The 23876-nt window shown below is 35.5% G+C and overlaps 1 protein-coding gene across 1 annotated transcript in view; it reads right to left on the reverse strand.

The window, feature by feature from the left end:
- LOC128738480 (uncharacterized) overlaps positions 1 to 23876 on the reverse strand; it is a 377015-nt gene that overhangs the window by 43259 nt on the left and 309880 nt on the right. Inside the window, exon 4 of the mRNA XM_053833662.1 lies at positions 1963 to 2084. Coding sequence (XP_053689637.1) covers positions 1963 to 2084 — 122 coding nt within the window. The remainder of the gene's footprint in view (positions 1 to 1962; positions 2085 to 23876) is intronic.

A 23876-nucleotide genomic window follows, 5' to 3' on the forward strand; every position in this document is an offset into this window, starting at 1 on the left:
TTATTCTGCTACTAAAATTTAACTAAAACCAACACAATATTCACATCAAGAATAATTACAAAATTTCACAATACTATAATTACACTCCTACTATAACATAGCTAACCTAACGACTGTTACTTACAGCCTTCAACGCGTTGGCTCAAATGAAGATTAAAAAGATGCATCGAATGTGAAGCGATAAGCACAACGGAGCAGCACCAGGGTTGGACGGAAACCTTGTGAGAGTTTCTGTGAAAGGTTGGATGTTATATTGGTTACCATCTCGGGATCGGTTCACGTCTCGATAGGTGCACTTAGAAGCAGAGCAACCAGCACATACACAGACATTGCTCAGATTGTCGAACTCTATCGATTGGTATATATGACGACATATATGATATATGACTGATGATTGGTATATATGACCTGGATTAGGATTGCGTTTCAATTCAATCATAAATATGTCGATGATTAGATAAAACGTGAAAAAATCCTCTCATTTGAATGCGTGGGAATCGATGTACATCAGCACCGCAGATCGGCTTTTAATGAATGAAGATGAGGCGCTCATCTCATCGCCTCTCTTCCAACTGACGAAACTGAATCTGTAGCAGACAACAAATCACAATACGTATGCAGTCGACCACCGCTCCGTAGATGGATTGGATCAAACCCGAAACCGGTTAGCGAAAAAGGTACTTTTAATGTTTTGTAGGAACCATAAGTGATGTGTCTTGTTTGTTCGTGTTAAGTTGTTCTTACGATAAGCAAAAAAGTCAATTTATAAGTAGATAAAACGTCTGTTAGATTTTTATTGTTTCATAGAGAGTCTAATTTAGTCAATTACTAGGCGAATATTTCATATTTCTATATGGATTATGACGTAAATAGCTAGTTAATTAACTATATTAAAAAGATTGAAATTATCAAACGTTTCTACAAAATATGCATAGTTTAAGCATGTCCAAAGGAGCCCCTGAATCAAAAGTAACCCCGTACGACTGGAATGCTGCTCCTAATCAAGTGATAAATTTTATACGAAACGCATTACCTGATTGGGATAAATGCCGACAGTAGTAAAGGGGGTTCACCAAACTTTGATAGCTCACTGATACGACATGGCATAAATTAAAAGAGTTATTATATTTAAATTAAAAGAGTTATTATATTTCATTTGTATAAGAGCCACCCCTCTCCTAAAGTGGGGAGGGGTCTCAATTCACCATAGAAAAAATTCTTATCTCCAAAAACACCCACATGTAAAATTTTGTTCCATTTGCTTGATTAGTTCTCGAGTTATGCAGAAATTTGTGTTTCATTTGTATGGGAGCCCCCCGTCTTAGTGGAGGGAGGGGTCTCTAACCATCATAAGAACCTTCTCTGGCCCCAAAAACCCCGATCGGTTCAGTAGTTCAGTAGTTTTCGATTCTGTAATGAACATTCGGGTAGATACAGACAGAAATCCATTACGAAATGCATTACCTGATTGGGATAAATGCCGACAGTAGTAAAGGGGGTTCATCAAACTTTGATAGCTCACTGATACGACATGGCATAAATTAAAAGAGAACACACCACAATAGATCAGAATAATGGTCGCGGTGGTAAGTCTCCAACACGGGAAAAACCCCGTACGACGATATTCATTAACTTTCATAACAGATTATTTATATTTATACCTATATTTTTTCTTTCTTTTTTCTAACGACGTATAGCAGTCGGCTTAACTTTTCTGTTGGGGAAGAATAAATGCGTAATGCGAAAAATATAGATTCAGGCAAATTGAAAATTCTTGATATTAGGCCAAAAATATAGAAGTCTATATTTTTGGCCTAATATCAAGAATTTTCAGTTTGCCTGAATCTACATTTTTCGCATTAAGCATTTATACCTATATTTTTGACATAGGACATTTACACATGTTGCTCTTGAAACGTACTACCCACTAATGCCTAGTATATTAGTGCGTATGATACTTACCATGCCTTTGATTTTCCAATTTTTGTCGAAGCATAAGTACATGTCGGTTTCTTTGCAGCGTATTGCTACTGCCAAAGTGATGTTTTTTTTTGGTAATTGAAAAGCCTCTATAGTGAAAGTTTCTGTAATCAAGGAAATGATAAAAAAAAGATAGCTATAGAAGTTAGACCATAAATATTATATTTATATACTCAATCTTCCGTTTAGGCAATCTTTAAATTACTACTTAAAAAGAAGATCGAAATATTTAGTAATATTGCTATCAATAATTATGATCTTTTGTTTTAATTATGTTTATTTGTAATGTTGAGTACTGTCGGTATCAGTTAAACCCCTAATCCATATTGCCGTCTAGCATCCTCCTTTCACTACTGCTGTTTGTGCAGCCCCCACACATTTCGAAGATTTTGACGACGACAGAGAATTCGACTTCAAAAAGACCTTCTTAACACTAGATATACCAGACCAGTCATTTTGACTGGTAGTGCAATTACAATTTGAAATTTCTACAACATCTAACATCGGTCGGTCCTTTTCGGCGGTTCTATTCTTCAGCTGACCGATTTCTCGCCGGATCTCTTTGAGATCGGAAGTCGAAATGCCCTTAGGCTCGCATACGTTGACTTTTGCTCCATTTCCTTTTGCTATATCAGCAATTGAGATCCTTATCAAAGAACTGCTTCCACTCACCAACCACTATGCGCTCGTTTGTGGCCAAGTTTCCCTGCTCGTTCCTACACATATCAGGCCTCGGTGTGTATCCTTTACGAGATCGGTTCACCGTCTCATAGAACTTGCGCATCTCACTAGCCTGAAATAGTGGTTCTAGCTCTCCTTCTGGCGTTTTGCGGCCTCACTGATGGTCGAACGTATCCTGCTACATTTATCTTCGAGGGTCGAAGGACCTGGCCACAGAGGAAGGCGCATAGTATGCGCGTAGCTCTCATCACATTCCGGGTTGTCTAATTATCGATTGTTTAACCGAGGGAGGCTTTGTCGTGAGGTATATACCGTCGATAATTTTGAGCGATATCCGTACCCCGTAGGGAGCGTACGTTGGTGATGTTCGAGAAAACCCGACCTTCGATGAGAATATGGTCGATTAGGTTCAATGTTAGTTGGTCAGGCGATCTCCTGGTGGTTTTGTAGATCTATGTGGGGAAAGAATAGGTTTCTGATCCTCAGGCCTCGGGAAGCTGCAAAGTTGATGCATCGCTGGCCGTTATCACTATACATTGCTTCCCTGTCGACCTGATCGTTCATGTCCCCAATGACGATGATATCCCGTGGCGAGCACTCGAGCAGCTATCGTATGTTGCCTCCAGCTGGACATAGAACGCTTTTTTCTTGTCGTCGGGTCTACCTACGTGTGGCCAGTGCACGTTTATGATGGTGTAGTTGAAGAAGCGGCCTGTTATCCTCAACACACATATCCTCTCCCGATCCTGCATTCTGCCCATCACTACGAAGCATGTTCCCAGCTCGTTGGTTGCTCCACCGTTCTGGTAAAATTGGGCCTTGCCGCCACGGATCCCCCCAACCTTCCCGCCTTTGCGACAGATCTCCTGTAGTGCCACAATGTCGAACTTTTGCGGTTCTAACTGAACGAGCAACATTCTGTCGCCATCCACGAAATTTGGTTTTACAGTTCCCGCTAGGAAGCATCCATTCCAAATCCTTGCTTCATCGCCTGTCCATGCTAAATATTTCGAGTTGAATTTTCTTGTTTTTTCGTAATATTTTAGATATAAAAAGTTTGCCTTACTAGGGCTATGCTGCCGAGTCTCATGATGGGGCTGCCATCGTATAGTGCCGAGACAAGACAGTGCCTCCTTGCCTGTCGGTATACGACCTTAGTTACCACCAGAGTTGGTTACCACATCTACGCTAAGATTGCTAATATTCCGGCTGGTAGGGTAATCAACCTATTTTGGACCCCAACTGTAGCTGTACATAATTTGGACACTTACAGCAAAATCAAATGAAAGCGTCCAAATTATGTACAGCAGCAAATGAGGTCCAAAACAGGTTGGTTACCCTAACACGAGGAGGTGGAGATAGAAGTTGCTGGATAAGGGGCTAAGGACCACTATAGGGTCTGTGTTGCACATTATTCAGTCGTTCTCTAAACGTTTCTTATCCACCAGTCATTTTGACTGGTTTTGGTATAAATAGGTATATTTAAAATGCTGGTATATCAAGTGTTAACGAAGCTATTTTGGCTGTTGATTGGTTATCCTTGGTATAAATTGGCAAATGTTAACGAATCAGTGGAGTTTCCAATAGAAACTTTGACCCGACTGTTTCAAATACACGTTCCTGCTTCCCGATCACGATAGAAGTCTGCTTGGACTGACGGAACATTGAAGAAATTAAAACGTGACGGAGTCTCCGCGCTCCGGAGATATTGAAGAACTCGAAACCTTTCGACCTAGAGAGTATTTGCTATAACGAGCACAAGATATAAAAACTACAACCGTGTACTTTATGTCTGCTACGTTCGATGCACCCAAGCCAATCTCAAATGCAACCCAAAACGACCATAACGCGGAATATAGAGTTTCGCAGAATACCTCTTCGCGAAAAACCTTTCGCGGGATGTACCATTTCACGGAAAATGTTTTCGTAGAAAGTATCATTTCGCAGAGGCGACCCAACTGAAGGAAAGTAATAGAGGTCAGTAGATCTAAGATAGAGGTGATCTCTACGGGGGGCTGCCTACCGCAGTGGCCGGCGCTTCCGACTGCAGGTCGCCGGCAACACTCGCTGCTTGTGTCCGTCTCGCGCTGAATTATCTAATGTTACTATTGATAGTTTTTGGTGGTCTTGTTATTGAAATTCATTAAAAAAAATCCTGCTTCCAAACCCTCCCACATGCCAAATTTGGTCTCATTTGCTTGATTACTTCTCTAGTTATGAGGAAATTTGTATTTCATTTATATGGGAGTCCCCCTCCTAAAAAGGGAGAGGGGTTCTAATTCATCATAGAAAAAATTCATGCCTCCAAAACCACCCACATGCCAAATATGGTTCCAGTTGATTAATTAGTTCTCGAGTTATCAGGAAATTTGTATTTCATTTGTATAGGAGCCCCCCTCCTAAAGTAGGAATAGGTTTCAATTCAGAAAATTCTTGTATCCAAAAACACCCACATGCTAAATTTGGTTCCATTTGCTTGACTAGTTCTCGAGTTATGAGGAAATTTGTATTTCAATTGTATGGGAGCCCCCTCTCTTAAAAGGGAGAGGGGTCATTATTCCCCTCCTAAAGAGGGGAGGGATCTCAATTTACCATAGAAAAAAATTGCCTACAAAAACACCCACATGCTAAATTTTGTTCCATTTGCTTGATTACCCGATCAGGAGAGCATAACAAGTTTTTATCTGTTTTATAACACATTATGATATTTTTAACATATTGTGCTACAAATCGAAAAAAACTAATTAGGATGCAATTTCAAGTTTGTAACAGATTCAGATACAAGTAGCACATTGAGTTATAGATGAGCTATCCAGATTCCACCACTAAGAATGACACATTTCGCTTTAATAACAAATTATGTTACTTGCAAATTACTTTTATCACAAAATATGTTACTTGCAAAAATTATTTTAATTACCATCATCATTTCAAAAGTATATTAAATACGTCACTTCACAGTTACTAATACTTGCTAATGTATCTTTATCTGCTGTGTTATTTTTGGAATATCTTGAAATGTTGACAATTAACCTTTAACACAATGTGTTACAATTAAGATAAAATCATTACAGGGTTTGTTATGAATCAGGCAATTATTAGAGGCAGTTTAGTTATAATTTTTGTTATTTTAACCACTTACGGAGGCTAATTTATAACAACGGTTGTTATAATATATTGTAATATATCTAATTAATACCAACTGTTGTTAGAACATTTGATAACAAAATAACAAGATGTGTTATAATTTTATTAGGTCCTACTAATCGGGTAGTTCTCGTCTCGAGTTATGAGAAAAGTTGTATTTCATTTGTATGGGAGCCCCCTCCTAAAAAGGTAAGGGTTCTCAATTCATCATAGAAAAAATTCATACCTCTAAAAATACCCACATGCCAAATATGGTTCCATTTGATTAATTAGTTTTCAAGTTATGAGGAAATTTGTATTTCATTTGTATAAGAGCCACCCCTCTCCTAAAGTGGGGAGGGGTCTCAATTCACCATAGAAAAAATTCTTATCTCCAAAAACACCCACATGTAAAATTTTGTTCCATTTGCTTGATTAGTTCTCGAGTTATGCAGAAATTTGTGTTTCATTTGTATGGGAGCCCCCCGTCTTAGTGGAGGGAGGGGTCTCTAACCATCATAAGAACCTTCTCTGGCCCCAAAAACCCCGATCGGTTCAGTAGTTCAGTAGTTTTCGATTCTGTAATGAACATTCGGGCAGATACAGACAGAAATCCATTTTTATAGGCATAGATTTGTATGGGAGCCCCCTCTTAGTGGGGGGAAGGATCTCTAATCATCATAAAAACCTTCCCTGGAACCAAAAACCCCCACATGCAAATTTTCACTTCGATCGGTTCAGTAGTTTTCGATTCTATAAGGAATATAGGACAGACAGAAATCCATTTTTATAGGCATAGATTTGTATGGGAGCCCCCCTCTTAGTGAGGGGAGGGGTCTTTTGCCATCGAGAGAACCTTCCCTGGCCCCAAAATCCCCTACAAGCAAATTTTCACGCCGATCGGTTCAGTAGTTTTCGATTCTATAAGGAACATAGGGAAAGACAGACAAAAAGAAATCCATTTTTATAGGTATAGATTAGTTTTAAAGTACTCTTCAACTCTGATGTTTTCTTTCTATTTACATATGGGTGGGTCGAGCGGATTACCTACGAACGGCCGAAACGCAAATGACCGAATCACGAATGGCCGAAACACAAAAGGCCGAAATAACAAATGGCATAATATATCTAATAGCCGAATCACAAAAGGCCGAACTTCATATTTGGCCGAAAATATTCACGGCCTATAACCTGCACACACGGTGGGTACACGCTGTCCTTACTCACTGCCGCTCGTTCGGCCTTAACTAAGGGATAATCCCTACTAGTCAGGAAACCTAGGAAAATGCGTGCATTTAAATAGTAGTGGTTTCTGCGGGGGGTGGGGAGGTGGCTGCTTCCGACGGCGGATCACTGGCGCACACTCGCGGCCTGCGGCCCTCTCGCCCTGAATCATCTAGGAAACATTTGCTACTGACACGGTTGACGCAATATATACCGATTTATCAGCGGCCTTCGACAAAATAAATCATCAAATCGCTATCTCGAAACTTTAGAGGCTTGGATTATGCGGCAATATCCTGAAATGGTTTGAATCATATCTTACCAGTCGAACTATGACGGCCAAAATTGGAAATACTATCTCTTTGCCCTTTTCGGTCATATCTGGTGTACCTCCAGGCAGCTATCTAGGCATATATATTTTTCTGCTGTACCTCCTACTCTTAAATGCATGAAATTATCGTATGCCGACGATTTCAAACTCTTTTCCGTAACTAAAAATATGTCTGACTGCCAATTTTTGCAATCGCAGCTAAGTAGTTTTGCTGACTAGTGTAATACCAATAGGATTCTATTAAATGCTTCCAAATTATCCTGCATCTCTTTTACACGCAAGAAATCAATTGTAACATTTGATTATAAAATATCTAACGTTGTTGTGAAGCGGGAAATAGTTGTAAAAGACTTAGGAGTTTTGCTGGACTCCAAACTGACATTCAAGGATCACATCCCCAGTAAAAATTTGGGTTTTATTACACTCTGATGATAGTATGGGACTAAAATTGGTCTTGAATGCTGCAATAAGAGTACAATAAAACTCACATTGCTGCTTGGGATAGCCTTCATCTGTTCTCAAGCCTCGAGAAATCTTGGCTTCTTATTCAGGGCCACAAAACAGTTTACTAGCATTCCATGTCTGAAAACTCTGTACTGTTCCTTAGTGCGCTCTGTATTAGAATATGCCTCGAATGTGTGGGCACCGTACTATCAGAACAGTATTCAACGGATTGAGGCAATCCAACGTAAATTAGTGCGTTTCGCTTTACGGCTTCTACCTTGGAATGAACCATTAAACCTCCCAAGTTACCAAAATCGATGCAATCTGGTCGGGCATGATACGTTGGTACTTCGGCGCGATGTTACCAAAGCTACCTTTTTTTATGAAATTTTTTTTTTAATATTAACTAAAAACAAAAAAAAGAACATTGAAATAATATATGTGCTTCTAGTGGATTTAGTATCCTTTTAAAGAAGCACAGCATATTGAACTATTTACAAATTATATTTAAATGACGATTATAACAAAATTACTCAAAGCAAAAACATATTGAACAATATATATATATATATATATATATATATATATATATATATATATATATATATATATATATATATATATTTTTTTTTTTTTTTTTAAATTATTAGTTGCGCCATTTGATCTCTCAAGTATTGTTTGACATTAGTTTTGAAAGATGAAGCATTAGTCATTCTTCGAAGATGCATAGGTAGCCTATTATATTTGGTTGGACCTATGAGAGAAATCCGTTTTTGACTGAAGCTGGAATGCGTATGAGATCTCGAAAGGTAATTAATTTGTCTTGTGTTGTGAATTCGAGGTGCTATATCTATTGCTAGATTGTGTAACCGCTTTGGGTCATGTAAAATGCTGTGGACCATTAGCAACGTTTGTTTTTCATACAGCCCATGAATTGATAGTATTGTGTGAGGAAGATTCGTGTATAATTGTATTGATGGATATAAGTACGGTAACTTAAAGATTATTTTAAGGCATCGGTTTTGTAATATTTGGAGTTTTTTCAATTTTGACTTACAAGCTCTACCCCATGAAATGATCAAGTAACTCAGATGAGAGTGGATGTGTGCAAAGTAAAAGTGAAGCATAGCTTTTCGAGGAAGAAAATAGCTAACACGTCTCAATACTCCGCACATAGAAGATGTCTTACTTGCAACTGTATCGATGTGAATATCCCAAGATAAGGTGGAAAAACCTTTATCTCCGACATCTTAACGTCGTTAGTTGATTGTTCCGATATTCTACAACTCCTAAACATAAACTTTCGCCGTAGAAATCTTAGATCCCATGCCTTTTTTTACCTTCCCGTCTCACGTACTAATTATGGTAGTAATGAGCCTCTCAGTACCACCATGTGTCGCGTTTTTAATAAATGTTATAATGTTTTAGATTTTAATGTATCTCGAACCGTTCTAAAAACTCTTTTTAGTTGGGCTCTAAAACAAATGTAGTTTGTCCTTTATAATATCAATAGAATGTGTTAGTCCTAAGGTTCTATTTTTTGTATACATCTAGTTCTTGTAAGTTATTTGTTAAGAAAACTATGTGCTCCCCCAGATAACACAAAATCGTAATAGAAAGTTCACATTAAATCGTTTTCATGTCAATTTCACATTGGAATTGTATAATGATTAGAGTATGTTAAATCGAAGTGAACAATAAGTTGTTTTGTAGTCGTGCGTGCCTTCATATACAATTAATGACTGTGAATTATAAAGCAGTATAGACGATTGCAATATTTGATTATATCTTAATCATATATTCAGGAGTATTTAGTTGCGTGTTATAAAAACTACGCAAAATAGAATTACAAATAATTGTCAAAGTTTTCGCATGTATATCGCCTCCACTTTGGTGCATATATGTTCTTATATGGCGTGAAATATAACTTTTTCGTTCAGATATGATTTCATATATCTCAGTTGCAACCGAGATATACAAACCAAATTGTTTACTGGGCCTTGTTTTAAGTTAAAAACCTGATTTAATCCACCTAGTGGTGAAAGGAACCTTTGTTATACGGTCTTACTTGCTATTTGAGATATAAATCGACACGTCTTCGGAAAATAATTCATCTATTGGTTAACGTTGCATTGTGCGTTGGTTACATAAAATTTTTGAAAATTGAATAAGTTTACAAAATTTGAACAAAATAGAAGTACTTATAAATTTTGATAGTTCCTTTTCTCGTGAAATTGCTGAGTAAGTTGTTACGAATGTGGATAAGTGCAAGTAAATGTAAGTTGTAAGAAGAAATATTATTCTTTCACATATACATTGCGTAGTAGAAGTCTAGCTTATAGGTTTTTGAACTATGCATAATTTCCTGTAATGCCATTCTATTCACATCAATAAAGTTTTCGTGAATAAATTTCATCAATTTTTATTGACCTTCGGTTACTCACGCTGTTGTATTTTGTACAACATGTGGAGGTTTTTGAATGCCATATTGTTATATAGTTACAAATCATTGTTTAACTAACGTATGTTCTTCAATAAACTTGTTATGAGCAAAACGTCAGAATTATTCGATGCATTAATACTTTAAATTGTTAGGGAAACATCAGCATAAACCGACAAAAAATCACAGGAACGAAGCAAACAGCATGTGAGGTATACCGCAATTGGCCTCAACTGGCATTTTCTCTCGTTTCTTCATATAGAAAAATGGTGTCTGTATGCAGCAAAACTATCAGCAAATGTAAAATGTTTAAAATGTATCCGTCTGTCGGTAGTCAAATTATTCGGAATCAAAATTAGGGTGTTTTTTAGATTCAAAGTTCTACAGATCCTAAACAAGCAGACATAGAGGTTTACTATATTCAGTGAAGTTGTGTATTTTTACTATTTGTACAACGTTGTAATACATGAAAACGTCATACAACAATTACAAAAAGAGCTGAAATAGAAAAACTGATTTTACAAATGCATTTTACAATAAATAAGATTTCTCTATCTTCGCTGAAGAGACAGAAGGTTACTGTCTTCAGCAAAATTTCTTGTAATAATATGCTCTAAAACATTGCAGAACACATCAATGTGTTAATAAATAAATAACAAATAACATCAATGTGTTATATTGAAACTGAAGAAAAATATTTTTTTTATTTTACTTTTAGGGGAATTAGTCAAAATTTAAATTCTACCAGACGATAGAACATTCAATTTCAAAAAACTCTTCCAAAGGTTTGATAAACTTAAAACCAAGTTTTCCTAGTCAAAACTCTAGTGCGCACGTTTTCTTTGATTTTGGGCTATTGTGCGCGCGAGTAACTGTGTTACAAAAGTTAGCGCGAGTGTTCGAGGGTTAATATCTTTTGACCGGAAAAACCAATTCTTATGAAATTTTGCATATATATTCGTAGTGCCAAAACCTCTCGTTTGACATTAAAATAATTGAAATTAGGCAAATTAACTTGGTTAAAATCTTTATAAATTATAGTTAACTTTGGTGTGGTGAATACGGTTGCTCATAACTTTCAAACTAAACATCCAATCAAAAAACAATTCAATAGTGATCTATCCGGCTATATTACCCTTCAAATGAAACTAATAACGCATAAATCGGTTTGGACATCTCTGAGAAACAGGCGATCATTTGGACCTTGTCAAAACTGGTTTTTTAAGCGTAACTTTTAAACTGCATATTTGTTTTTGATGAAACCTGGTAGAAAGTTTAGCGATAGCAATAGCTTTCATTTGGTACTAAGATCATTCAAATTGGTTGTGTAGTTCCGGAAAAAACCGTGTCACGTTGTTTTCACATTTTTGCCTATAACTTTTAAATGAAACATCGTACCATGAAACAACTGAATTGGTGATATACTAGGCATAAATACCGTTCAAACAAAAGTAATAGCGGATGAATCGGTTCAACCATCTTCGAGAAACAGGCGATAGAAAATGAGCTGCACACACATACATACACACACACACACACACACACACACACATACAGACATTGCTCAATTCGTCGAACCCTATCGATTAGTATAAGACACTTGGCCCTCCGGGCCTTGGTTCTATTTCGCGTTTTTCGACCAATTTCTAAACCTTTGTTATATAGTATAACAAAGGTAAAAATGTATCATTTGGTGTAAATCTGTTGGTACTAAAAGATAGGAGGTTTTGTGCCTACTGGAGAAGGAACGTTATAACTGTTCCACTCCAGCGGGCTTGTCCCTTTTCAAATAAACAAATAAACAGATTTGCAAAATGTCGAGCTTTATCGAATTGAACCTGCATTCGTAGTCCTACGTGAGGCCGTCTTTCGTGCCCCTAGGCACAAACTTTAATACTTTTTTCAGAGGAAATGAAAATACTTTGTCCTTTTAGCGATATTGCATTTGCTGTTGCATTGCTGTTGGTTTGCCAGGCCCGTGATTTAGACCGCTAAGGTTTTCACTGGAGACTGCAATTTATTGCGATCAGGGTTGCTAATAAATTTGTCGTGATATCTAGTAAAACGCATATATGCAGTCAATCTAGAGAAAACCAAATTGACAAAATAAAACAAGTATTAGACGAGAAGTAAAATTCCGGCTACTTGTGTAGAAAAACCGGCTTTTTATCGTTGATCGGCACCGGCCTTGTAAATGAAAAACCGTTCAGACCGGCCAAAAAACCGGCACAGCTTATTTCATATCTACAAGATAATCACACATCCAATTTTAAATATATGTATCTACAGACAAGATGCTTTTTGCACCTTTGAACCTTTGTTGCAATCAAGTTCTCTGTGCTTTTCTCAACGGAATTTAATTTATTTAATTTATCGGCGATTTAGTATTGAGATTAGAATCAGCAATATCCATTCCAAGATAATTAATTTGTTCTTTGTATATCATTAATAGTACTGACATCTTAGCTTTTACATAAGGCTTGTACATTGAAGTGCCCGCATGAAGCTATCGTGCATAATATGAGAAACAGGATTTAGCTTACCGTGTTTCGATTTTCTTCTTAGTTGCTAAGCAACAGCGTGACAACAATCGCAGCACTTTCATCTGTCACCGGAAATTGAATCATTTCCTGTAAGATCTATTTTAAATTTCCTCTCAACTTCATCTGGGCGGTGCAAAAATACATGTTTACAAGTACCATGATTGCTCTACCATAAATAGAATATGAGATAAATATATGAATAACGAAACTTACTGTAATGATTATTATAACTGATAGCAATTCTTCTTAATTTACCTTTCACTCGTGTTCGCTTTGCCATTTGGGAATAATTATAATTATTCTTTTAGTATCTTGGTAAAATACACGAAGTTAGAAAAATATTCTATTTAAAAACTCAAAAATATTACGATCGATTTCCCGCAGCTATACTTCAATTACTATTTCAAATTAGTTTATAAACAATTTTCTTCCTATGCTCTTTTGTTTTCAATATCTGTTGTTATTTATGTAGTGTAGTATTTATGCTTATGTAAGTAGGCGGCGAATATGGTATCGTTACCATGTAGAAATAATAAACAGTCACTTTACTTCAAGCAGTACCTACTCAAGAGTAGACAGCAGGACACTACATTGGCGACGAAAATGGGATCTGAAGAACTCAGAAGTTGGCAAGGACAGCAAATTTGTAATGGTATACATTCTTTGATAATTATTAAATATAAATTGTCCATTCCTGGTCTATTACTATGAAGTAATGTAGAGCAATGGAAATGTTTATTACAGCTCAACTATGAACTTGAAAGAAAATTTCCAACATAGGGAATTTTAATTCCGGTCTGTTGAGCATCGGCGTAGAGAAAAAAGTCCGGTCCGCCATATGTCAGAGCGCACAGTGCGTTGAACGTATGGGACTGCGGGACAAAAATCAAAACTGCTAGTTTTAGACATTTTATCAAGCTAGTGTAATGAAAAAAGTTGTTTGTGATAATCGAAGCTAGTATTTGCTTAAATGTCTCAAAATATTTATATAATGGCAAAAATGTCCCAAACGCCAAATTTTTACGCAAGCATTGCAAAAGTTTTTCATCATTATATGGGTTGCCCTCAGTTATATAACTACCAAAGTTGTTTGTGAAAACGGCATTTGTACTAGAAATACTTTGGTGGATTCAGCAATGTTATCTAGTGTTAGATTAAGTAGCACTTGAAGATCAACTTTGGCTGCAATTTCGGCAATCGAAAAGTTTTTCTTCAGTGCATGAAAGTTTGGAAAGCTATATTTATGGAAGACGTTCAAGCATTTCTAAGCAAAATATACTATCGTACTAACAAATCTATATCTGTGTACAGAGCTTGTGTTTAAGTAATACTTAAGCATTTTTTACCATTCTCAGCCGTAACGGAAAAGTAAATAATAATTTTCCGTGGCATAATTTGAGACAAAGTCTGCAGCTCGACGTTCTGTTTTCGTTGGGCAATTTTTGAAAACCTTTTAATTAGATCCACGAAACGAATATCCAGCAGGAAAACCGTTATCATTGATTATTCGTCATTATTATCAACCCGAGAAACGGGAAAAACGGCAGCCGGTATTAAGTTTATTTTTTTTTTAAAGAAATATTTACTCGCTTTATGAAGTAAAATCGCTTTGAGTTTGATTTTGAACAGTAATAGCACAAAGCTTCATAAACAGTGCTTTCTTCTAACAAGGATAACATAATATAGTAGAATCAACGGAAATCTGACGGTTTATCAGTGCTTGACGTTGATCTACAAATATTGAAATATCTTGCAGAGTTGCAGGTAGTTGCAGCTAAAACCTGTTCGATCTTGTAGAGGACACTTTGAACAATTATTCTGTGTACGTGTACAATTATTCTGTGTAGCTTGGAAGTCGGTGGAACATTTTTTAAATCGGTAATCAAAGTTGGAGTTCTGTTTTTTTGAAGGACAATATCTATGTCGTTTCTATGGGTCAATTTTTTAGGAGTGAGGTCAAAATGAATTCCATCTATAACCAAAATTTATTCTACTAACCTTGATTGTTATTTTCCATTTTAAAGATTTTGATTACACAAATCATGAAACTTTTACGAGCGTGATGAAACCTTTACGACCTTTAAAAATGAAAGCACAATTTGTAAGTCAAATCCACTCTGCAACTTGACAGTTTGAACGCTTGTAATAGTAGTTGTGGTGCTTTCCCAAGCGAACTAATACTTATTTATATAGCAGAAGGCATCTATAAACAATTTTAAATACTCAGTATACCCGATTAAAAAAAAGTGAAAAACGATTTTTGTCTATGGCTCAACGCACTGTGGAGCGCAGGGAAATCTAATTTCCGGTCCGCTAATAAAGTGCAGGGAAGTAAACTTCCGGTTCACTGGAAAACGTCTGTGAAGGGAATGTAAATTCCGGTCCACTGAAACCAACGAAGGGAAAGTTAATTCCCGCCCGTTATAGTATTTTACAATGAAGGAAATGCAATCCCGGTCCATTGTAATAAAATTTTACCATGAAGGGAACACAAATTCCGGTCCATTGTAATAAAATTTTCAACGAAGGGAACGATGATTCCGGTCCGTTACGCATAGTGTGTAGGGAAGTTGCATCTTCCGTTCCACCAAAAATAAATAAGGTAAATATTTCCTATTTATTTGGTACAGAAAAAAGGAATAAAGGAAGTGTTTGCTTCGGTCTATTCCAGCTGTGAAAGGTAGACTTAGTTTTACTACAATAACTGAGACCTGCTGCCTGGCAACATGTCGATTGGTCATCTATCTTGCTCTGCATATCTATTCGGCGTTGCGTGAGCAATATAATGTAGTTGGATAGATCGAGGTCATTTAGATTTCCATCGTTAGAAGATTCCAAGGCATTCCTCGATTTGGTCAACTGTCAATAGCTCCAACTAGTATCTCATCCATAACGATGAGAAATAGCAGCGGTGATAATCTGCGACTCTGTTTCACACCAGCAGTAAAGCTAATAGGGTCAAGCAAGGCGCCGTTGTGAAACACCTTGCATGAGAACGCCTCGTACTGGGCCTTGATGAGATGGACTAGCTTTTCTGGAACTCCGCTACGCCTAAGTGAGCTTCTGATGTTTTTGGTTGAGTCTTTCAGACGCTTTTGACTGAAATGTAGTCAATTCCTGGCACTCAGTCAATTCTGTACGGGCAGTCAGTAACTGTCTTTTTGCGGCAGCTTTGTATTCATTCAGTTGGGTGAATCGGGGAAGGGCAGCTGTCTTAGCCGCTTTGATTAGTTAAATGCCGGCTCGTCCTCTAAGTTTCATCCGAAATCCACTTCCTCCGGCCATTGCGCACTTTGCCAAAGGTTTCATCACTGGTCGTGATGAAGGCGTAAGAAACAACAATTATTTGTTGTAAAAACAAGACGTTTTTATAATTTAAAAAAAAAGAAAAGAAAAAAAAGCTGAGAGAAATAAACATTGATTGAAACTTGACCTGCATAAGTCGATATCAAATGATAAAAGTTGTGGAAACATTAAATAAATAATGCATTAGTCTAATCAATTTAATTAAAATAAAACAAGGGAGAGATGTAGTGTAGTATTTATGCTTATGTGAGTAGGCGGCGAATATGGTATCATTACCATGTAGAAATAATAAACAGTCACTTTACTTCAAGCAGTACTCAAGAGTAGACAGCAGGACACTACAATTTAAAATACCTATTGGTACATTGGTTCAAAACTTTTTTAATAAATCAAATTATTTACTGTTTTCTTAAACAGTTATCAACAATTTTAATTTTATCTATTTATTAATGAAAAATAAATAATTCTATAGATTTAATTACCTTATTTTGTATTTTTTATACACTAGTCTGTTTGTACATTTGCCTGTTGGCTGTATTGTTCATTTATCCAACCAATTTAATAATATCTTTAACTAATTTTGGGTCGCTGATTTCAAATTTAATATCAAGATTCAAAACAAAAAACCCGATTTAATCCACCTAGTGGTGAAAGGAACCTTTGTTATACTGTCTTACTTGCTATTTGAGATAGAAATCGACACGTTTTCGCAACATAATTAATCTATTGGCCAACGTTGAGTAATGCGATGGTTTACATAAAATTTTTGAAAATTGAATAAGTTTACAAATTTTAAACAAAATAGGAACACTTTTAAATTTTGATAGATCCTTTTTTCATGAAATTGCTGAGTAAGGATAAGTAAGTTGTTTTTAATTTGAGTAAGTGCAAATAAAAGTAAGTTGTAAGCGGAAATCTTATTCTTTAACATATACATTGCCTAGTAAAGGTCTAGTTTATAGGTTTTTGAACTATGCATAATTTCCTGTAATGCCATTCTATTTGATTCACATCAACAGAGTTTTCTAGAATAACTTTCATCAATTTTTATTAACTTTCGGTTACTCACGCTGTTATATTTTGTACAACACGTGTAGGTTTTTCAACGCCATATTGTTATAAAGTTACAAATCGTTGTTTAACTAACGTATATTCTTCAATAAACTTATTCTGAGCAAAATGTCATAATTACTCAATGCATTAATAATTTAAATTGTTTGGAAAATAGACCTCCATCACAGAAACGAAGCAATCAGCAAGCGAGGTGAACCGCAATTGACCCCAAGTGGAATTTTCTCTCGTTTCTCCATATGGAAAAATGGTGTCTGTATGCAGCAAAACTACCCAATGTAAAATGTTTAAAATGTATCCGTCTGCTGATAGTCGAGTAATTCGTAGTCAAAATTAGGGTATTTTTTATAATCAAAGGTCTACAGTTCCTAAACAAGTAAATATAGAGGTATACTATATTCAGCAAAGTTGTGTATTTTTATCATTTGTACAACTTTGTAATACATGAAAAAGTCATACTACAATTACAAAAAGAGCAAAAATATAAAACCTGATTTTACAAATTCATATACAATAAATAAGATTTTTCTATCTTAGCTGCAGAGATGGAAGGTTACTGTCTTTAGCAAAATTTCTTGTAATAATAAGCTCTATAACTTTGCAGAACACATCAATGTGTTATATTGACACTGAAGAAAAATATTTTTTTTTATTCACTTTTAGGGGGATTAATCAAAATTTAGATTGCCCCAGACGATAGAGCTTTTAATTTCAAGAAACTATTCTAAAGGTTCGATAAACCTAAAACCAAGTTTTCCCAGTCAAAACTCTAGTACGCACGTTTTCTTTGGTTTGAGGCTATTGTGCGCGCGAGTAACTGTGTTACAAAAGTTGGCGCGAGCGTTCGAGGGTTAATATCTTTTGACCGCTACAACCAATTCTTTTGAAATTTTGCATATATATTCGTAGTGTCAAAACCTCTCGTTTGATATTAAAATAATTGAAATTAGGTAAATTATCTTGGTTAAAATCATTACAAATTATTGTTAATTTTGGTGTGGTGTATACGGTTGCTCATAACTTTCAAATTAAACGTCCAATCAAAAAATCATTCAATAGTGATCTATTAGGATATATTATCTTTCAAATGAGACTAATAGCGCATAAATCGGTTTGGCCATCTCTAAGAAACAGGCGATAATTATTACCTTGTCAAAACAGGTTTTTTAAGCATAACTTTTAAACTACTTGTTTGTTTTCAATTAAAAATTCCTGAATAACTTAGCTTTAATAAGAGCTTTCATTTGATACTAAGATTGCTGAAATCGGTCATGTAGTTCTAGAGAAACCCGTATCACGTATTTTTCACATTTTTGCTTATAACTTTTAAACGAAACATCGTGTCTCGGAGCAACTCAATAGTGATCTACTAGACAATAATACCTTTCAAACGAAAGTAATAGCGAACGAGTCGGTTCAGCCATCTCTGAGAAACAGGCGATAGAAAAAATCATTACATACATACACACACACACACACACACAGACATTGCTCAAATCGACGAACCCTATCGATTGGTATATGTGACTTGGCCCTCCGGGCCTCGGATCAATTTCGTATTTTTCGACCAATTTTTAAACCTTTGTTATAGTATAACAAAGGTAAAAATATTGCCTATAAGAGTGGGTAACAAAATCAAAATAAAATAGTTTCGCTAAAGAATTTTTCACTTGTTTTATTTGCCTTGGGATGTCAAATTTTGAATTTTCCCTTGAAATCATAGAAAACTTTTACTATGAGGCACTGCACTGAATATTTTGAATGTTTTAGTAGTCATAGTAACTTTGAACTGCCCACTTATGTTTTTATGATAAGCTCATTCAAATACCTTTGATTTTATATCAAAATCAGTCAAACCTGCTAAGTAGTTCAATTGTTATCAATTTTTCAAGTAAGAAAGGTTAGCTAAAATTATGATTTTTGGGATCACCCTAACTCAGAAAGAAATTTTTCAATATGTAATAACTACACAAAATTTTAACAAAATTGGAGCACTTTTAAATACAACAGTTTTCATGCCATTGCTGAATCTGTATACAACAGATATATGTCACATATATCATACCGTCATTCGGGGATACTTGCAACACTTTTGAACTTTGACTTAGTATAACTTTCGAAGTATACCGTTTAGATCCAAGTGTAATAGCCAAAACTTGTATAGTGGTCAGTACTTTTGATTTATGATTATGAGAAAAAATATAAACTAAATGAATCTGTAGAATGAACCGAAAATAGGGGTGTTGCAAGTTACCCAGTAAACGGGGTTACTTGCAACACTTTTCTGATTTTGCGTTTCTTATGATTTTATATCTGATTTCAAACCGCGAATGACTATTTTTAGATATTTTGAATGTATTTATAGTAAAACAAGAGATACTGGAGGCGTTTTTTGTTTCCCAATTTCGTCTATCGCCTTTTTAAAGATATTCGGTGAAAATGCAGCATGTCGGCGAACTCCAAATTGCCGTTTCAAGGCACGTGGAATTTTTCAAAATTTTAATTTTGCTAGTGATGGTGGTAGACAAAGTAACATCGTACAGATGCAAACTTACTTTGTACATACTGTCTATTACGATAATTTTCCTTTCAACAAGTGCTGCAAGCCGCGCCGTATTGGAAGTAACAACACGAATTCATCGTTTCTTCTCCAAGTTCAAAATATAAACAAAGCTCAAAGTTGCTATTTGTTAGCTTATATGATGCACTTATTGTGTACAGGAACCAAACAATAAAAAATAATTCCATGTCAATGAACTGATGCAACTTTGCACAGCCATTTTTCCTGCTCTGAAAGTGAAATTATTTTCCAATCGTATAAAAACAAGCAAAACAAGTATGTAATAGATTAAACCTAACTAAACATTAGGTAAACGCCCCTTCTTTAAAATGGCATTAGGTACAAATGGTTATGTTAACAAACAAATGCTTTAGAGCTGTCAAAAGCGCGATGCGCAGAAGTGTTGCAAGTAACCCCGGTGTTGCAAGTATCCCCGGATGACGGTACATAAAATAATCGGTTTATCGTAGAAGTTAAATGATGCATAACAGTAAGCTTTTCGGTTGTTTTTGTTGAAAAGATAATTTTTATAGTAATTTCATTCTCCCATATGGAAGAGAAAATCGTATTCAAATAACGAGAAGAAATCATTTCCACCCGATTATATATAGGGGAATGTCGTCGTGGTTGGGCCATATTTTGGTCCACAAATCTCATTTCAAAAGAAACTTTGGTAATTTAACAAAGGTCCAAATACAAAGGTCTAAATACGAACTATTAATAAGACCTTTGCTGCAAACTGCAAATTAACAGTTACTGTTTATTTTAGAACATATCGCATTGTAATCTATCACTGTACAAATTATTTGTAATTTACATTTATTACATGGCTTTTCTTAATTTACCTAAGATCAAAACCTATTATAATGGATAAAATGATTACAGTTTACAGTTTACAGCTCGTTTCGATCGACTTGCCAAATATTTCGTTCGAGTTGTTTTTTCATATGAAGATCTTTCGTTCGCGCTGCTGTTTTTTCGAACGAAATGTCAGTTTCGAACGAAACATAAACCCGTTCGAAATACAGAATAGGGCTAATAGTGTTCGGCGGACTACGGAATACAAAGCGGAGGTTATTAAAAGTAAAAGTAAAGGGAACGGAGTATAAAACTCGAAAAGAAAAGGATGCTTCAGCTGGAAAAGTAAAAGCTGATTTTAAATGCAGATTAGCTTGGATTAGTTGGTTGACTAGATAAACGTAAATAAACCATTCTTGTAATCTAGATATTCGGGCAATCCCGTTCCGGAAATCGACAAAGACTAAACTATCCATGCGTTTCTCACAAAGACAGTAATCCACCATTTACTATACAATGTTAATAATTGCACAATATAGAATAAAAGGTTCAATCTTCTATTTATCTTTTTTGTTAACTTAACTCGTTGCTTTTCCTAATATAAGTAATCCATCAAGCACACCCGAGTAACTGTAAAATCAATAGTATTTATCGCCATTAAGGTGCTTTTCACGTATCTCCAATTTCTGATTGTTTGACGTAATTTGAAAACAGACTATTATTTCTATATAATCCTGCTCCATAATAATAGTACGGTTATTACCCAAGAACCCAAGATTCAAAATGTTTATTTTCTGGCAGTGTTGAAAAATTCATAGCAGCAAAAAACTCCTGCATACGCGTTGGATAGGTCGTCTGCTCGATTGGAATGACACTGACAGATAATTATCAAGCTAGCACACATTCATGAATTAAGATGGCATACATATTGGCTGAATTCACATAGTTCCTTCGCGATAATCGACATTTTCTTAACTAGAAATTAATAAGCCTAATAAGAATTAGATAAACATGCAGTTTAAATGTGTGTTTTAATTTAACTTTACGATTTATTAAGAGATTCATTCTCTCACGCTCTCTCACAGTTACGTATTGCACGAATTCTCTCGTGCTGTTCAACAACGAATTTGCATGTATGTGTGTATAGCTCCAGGTAGCAGTTGAAGCAAAGCAGAATGTGATCAAGTGGGAAGAAATATGTGTGAGTTTTGTGCTTTTTGCTATGAAAACAGAAAAAAACACGCGTGAGTTTTTTCTGCATAGGATCACGTTGACATGATTTACAGTTGACTATGATTTTTGATGAGTTTTGAGATTTATCACTGTTTTCTGGTTATAATAACTTTAATTTCTACCAGCAAAGTATCAAGGTATTCTATTCAATGTAAATTCGTGCTACTAGTACTCTGGTCCGCCTTTACTCCACTTTCCTTTTATTTTTAATAGGTAAATGTAAACCATGATAAAAATTTCGGTTAAAAAAGTACAAAACTTTTTCTATAACTTGTTTTATTTCACATCAAAATTTTTAATAAGTGATATTTAGCGCCGCTCCTCTCTTCTTCTTCTTCTTAGCAGTACGTACTAAATTAATATCCCCAGTGATATACGGTTCAAATTACACACTATATGAACCTGGAAAGATCACAAATTTAATTAAAAATGGCCTAAACTACTTGAGTGAATCGTCAATTTCCCTTTTGTTTGAGAAACCCCAAATATCCATCAACTTTAAAGCCTTGTAATTTTAACTAGCATCATTATTTTGATCAAGAGATAAGTCTACATAATGTATTTTGGATATTCGCCTCTATTCTACATACCGATCGGATCCGAATCCGATCAGAAATTGCGCTTCGATCGGAATACAATGTAAGCTATAACACACGTCGATCGGGAGGTTTCTGATCGGAACGGGCCCGATCGGAATGTAGAATCGAGGCGATTGTCATAGAACCTCATACCAAAAAATATAAGGATTGGTTCAAAATATTGAGAAAATCAGTTTTTTGTTGTTTTCCAACAGTAGTGTCATTTGGACTTGGGGGGTTTCTCAAACAAACGATTCAAATACCTCATTGAGGTATAATACTTCAATTGATGTCCCGTGTAGCAAAAATATGTGATATTATTTAGATATTGCAGTAACAAAACCAGTTATTATTTAAGTGTTTGAAGAACATTTTTAGCTATTATTTTAGCTAATTTATCTCTTATGTCAAGCTCGTCAATACCAAATTCAAATATTAAGTTTCCCATACATTTTGTATGGAAGGAAAAAATATTAATCTTCGACACGTTCAATTCCAGAAATTTGTCAAAAATTCATTTTAACTACAATCTGGCTAATATTTTCAGGTTAACCTCCCAAACTATTCCAGAAAACAAATGAAAATATAATAATACCAAAACCTTAAAATTGGATTTTTGACTTTTTGCCAGATTTGCGCCATAGTGCGACGGTTAGTGTTAAAAGGGTCGTATCTCATGCCTCAAAGCTCGGCTACGATCTGCGAATGAACGCAAAAGGTTGAGTCCCCAAAAACGGAATGTAGCACCAAGATTGCTTTATTTATAATGGATAAGATAGCCGTACGGTTGTTTGCCATTCGTGAGTTCGCCATAAAAATAATTGCCATAATAGCCGAAAGCCATAATGAATAATAGTCATAGTAGATGTCATCAATTTCATTGATTCACTTGACGTTTAAGAATTTATAGAATTAGGGATCCCATTCAAATGTATAGAACGACTTCTAGACTGGTCGAATGATTAAGAAGAAATACATATGTCTCTTTTTGCTCCAGTTTTCTGCCAAATAAAGCTAATAAATTTGCTTCGCAGAACAAAAAAAAAAATTAAAAATTTAAATTCTCTGTTCGATTGCTTTATTCTGCCTGAATGAGGTCAAAGACTTCTTGCTTTACCACTAAGGTAACTTCAGTTTATATTATTAATTCAGAGACCTTGAGAGTAAAAATTTTAGAAAAGAATACCAGCACATAGGCTGTAGTGCCGACGGTGAATACATTAGTTCGAATCAGGGTATCATGCATCAGCATATTCTCCCGGTAATTCAATTGCAATAATTGAATCGATTCAATTGATAATTGAATCGTTTGTTTGAGAAACCCCACAAGTCCACTCGACACTATTGTTGGAAAACACCAAAAAACTGATTTTCGCAAAATTTTGAACCAATCCCTATATTTTTTGGTATGAGGTTCTATGATAGTATCTAAAATATATTATGTAGACTTATCTTTTGATCAAAATAATGATTCTAGCTAAAATTACAAAGCTTTAAAGTTGATGGATATTTGGGGTTTCTCAAACAAACGAGAAATTGACAGTGCACTTGAGTAGTTTTA

The sequence above is a fragment of the Sabethes cyaneus genome, chromosome 2 (genome assembly GCF_943734655.1).
Source record: "Sabethes cyaneus chromosome 2, idSabCyanKW18_F2, whole genome shotgun sequence".
Taxonomy (NCBI): domain Eukaryota; kingdom Metazoa; phylum Arthropoda; class Insecta; order Diptera; family Culicidae; genus Sabethes; species Sabethes cyaneus.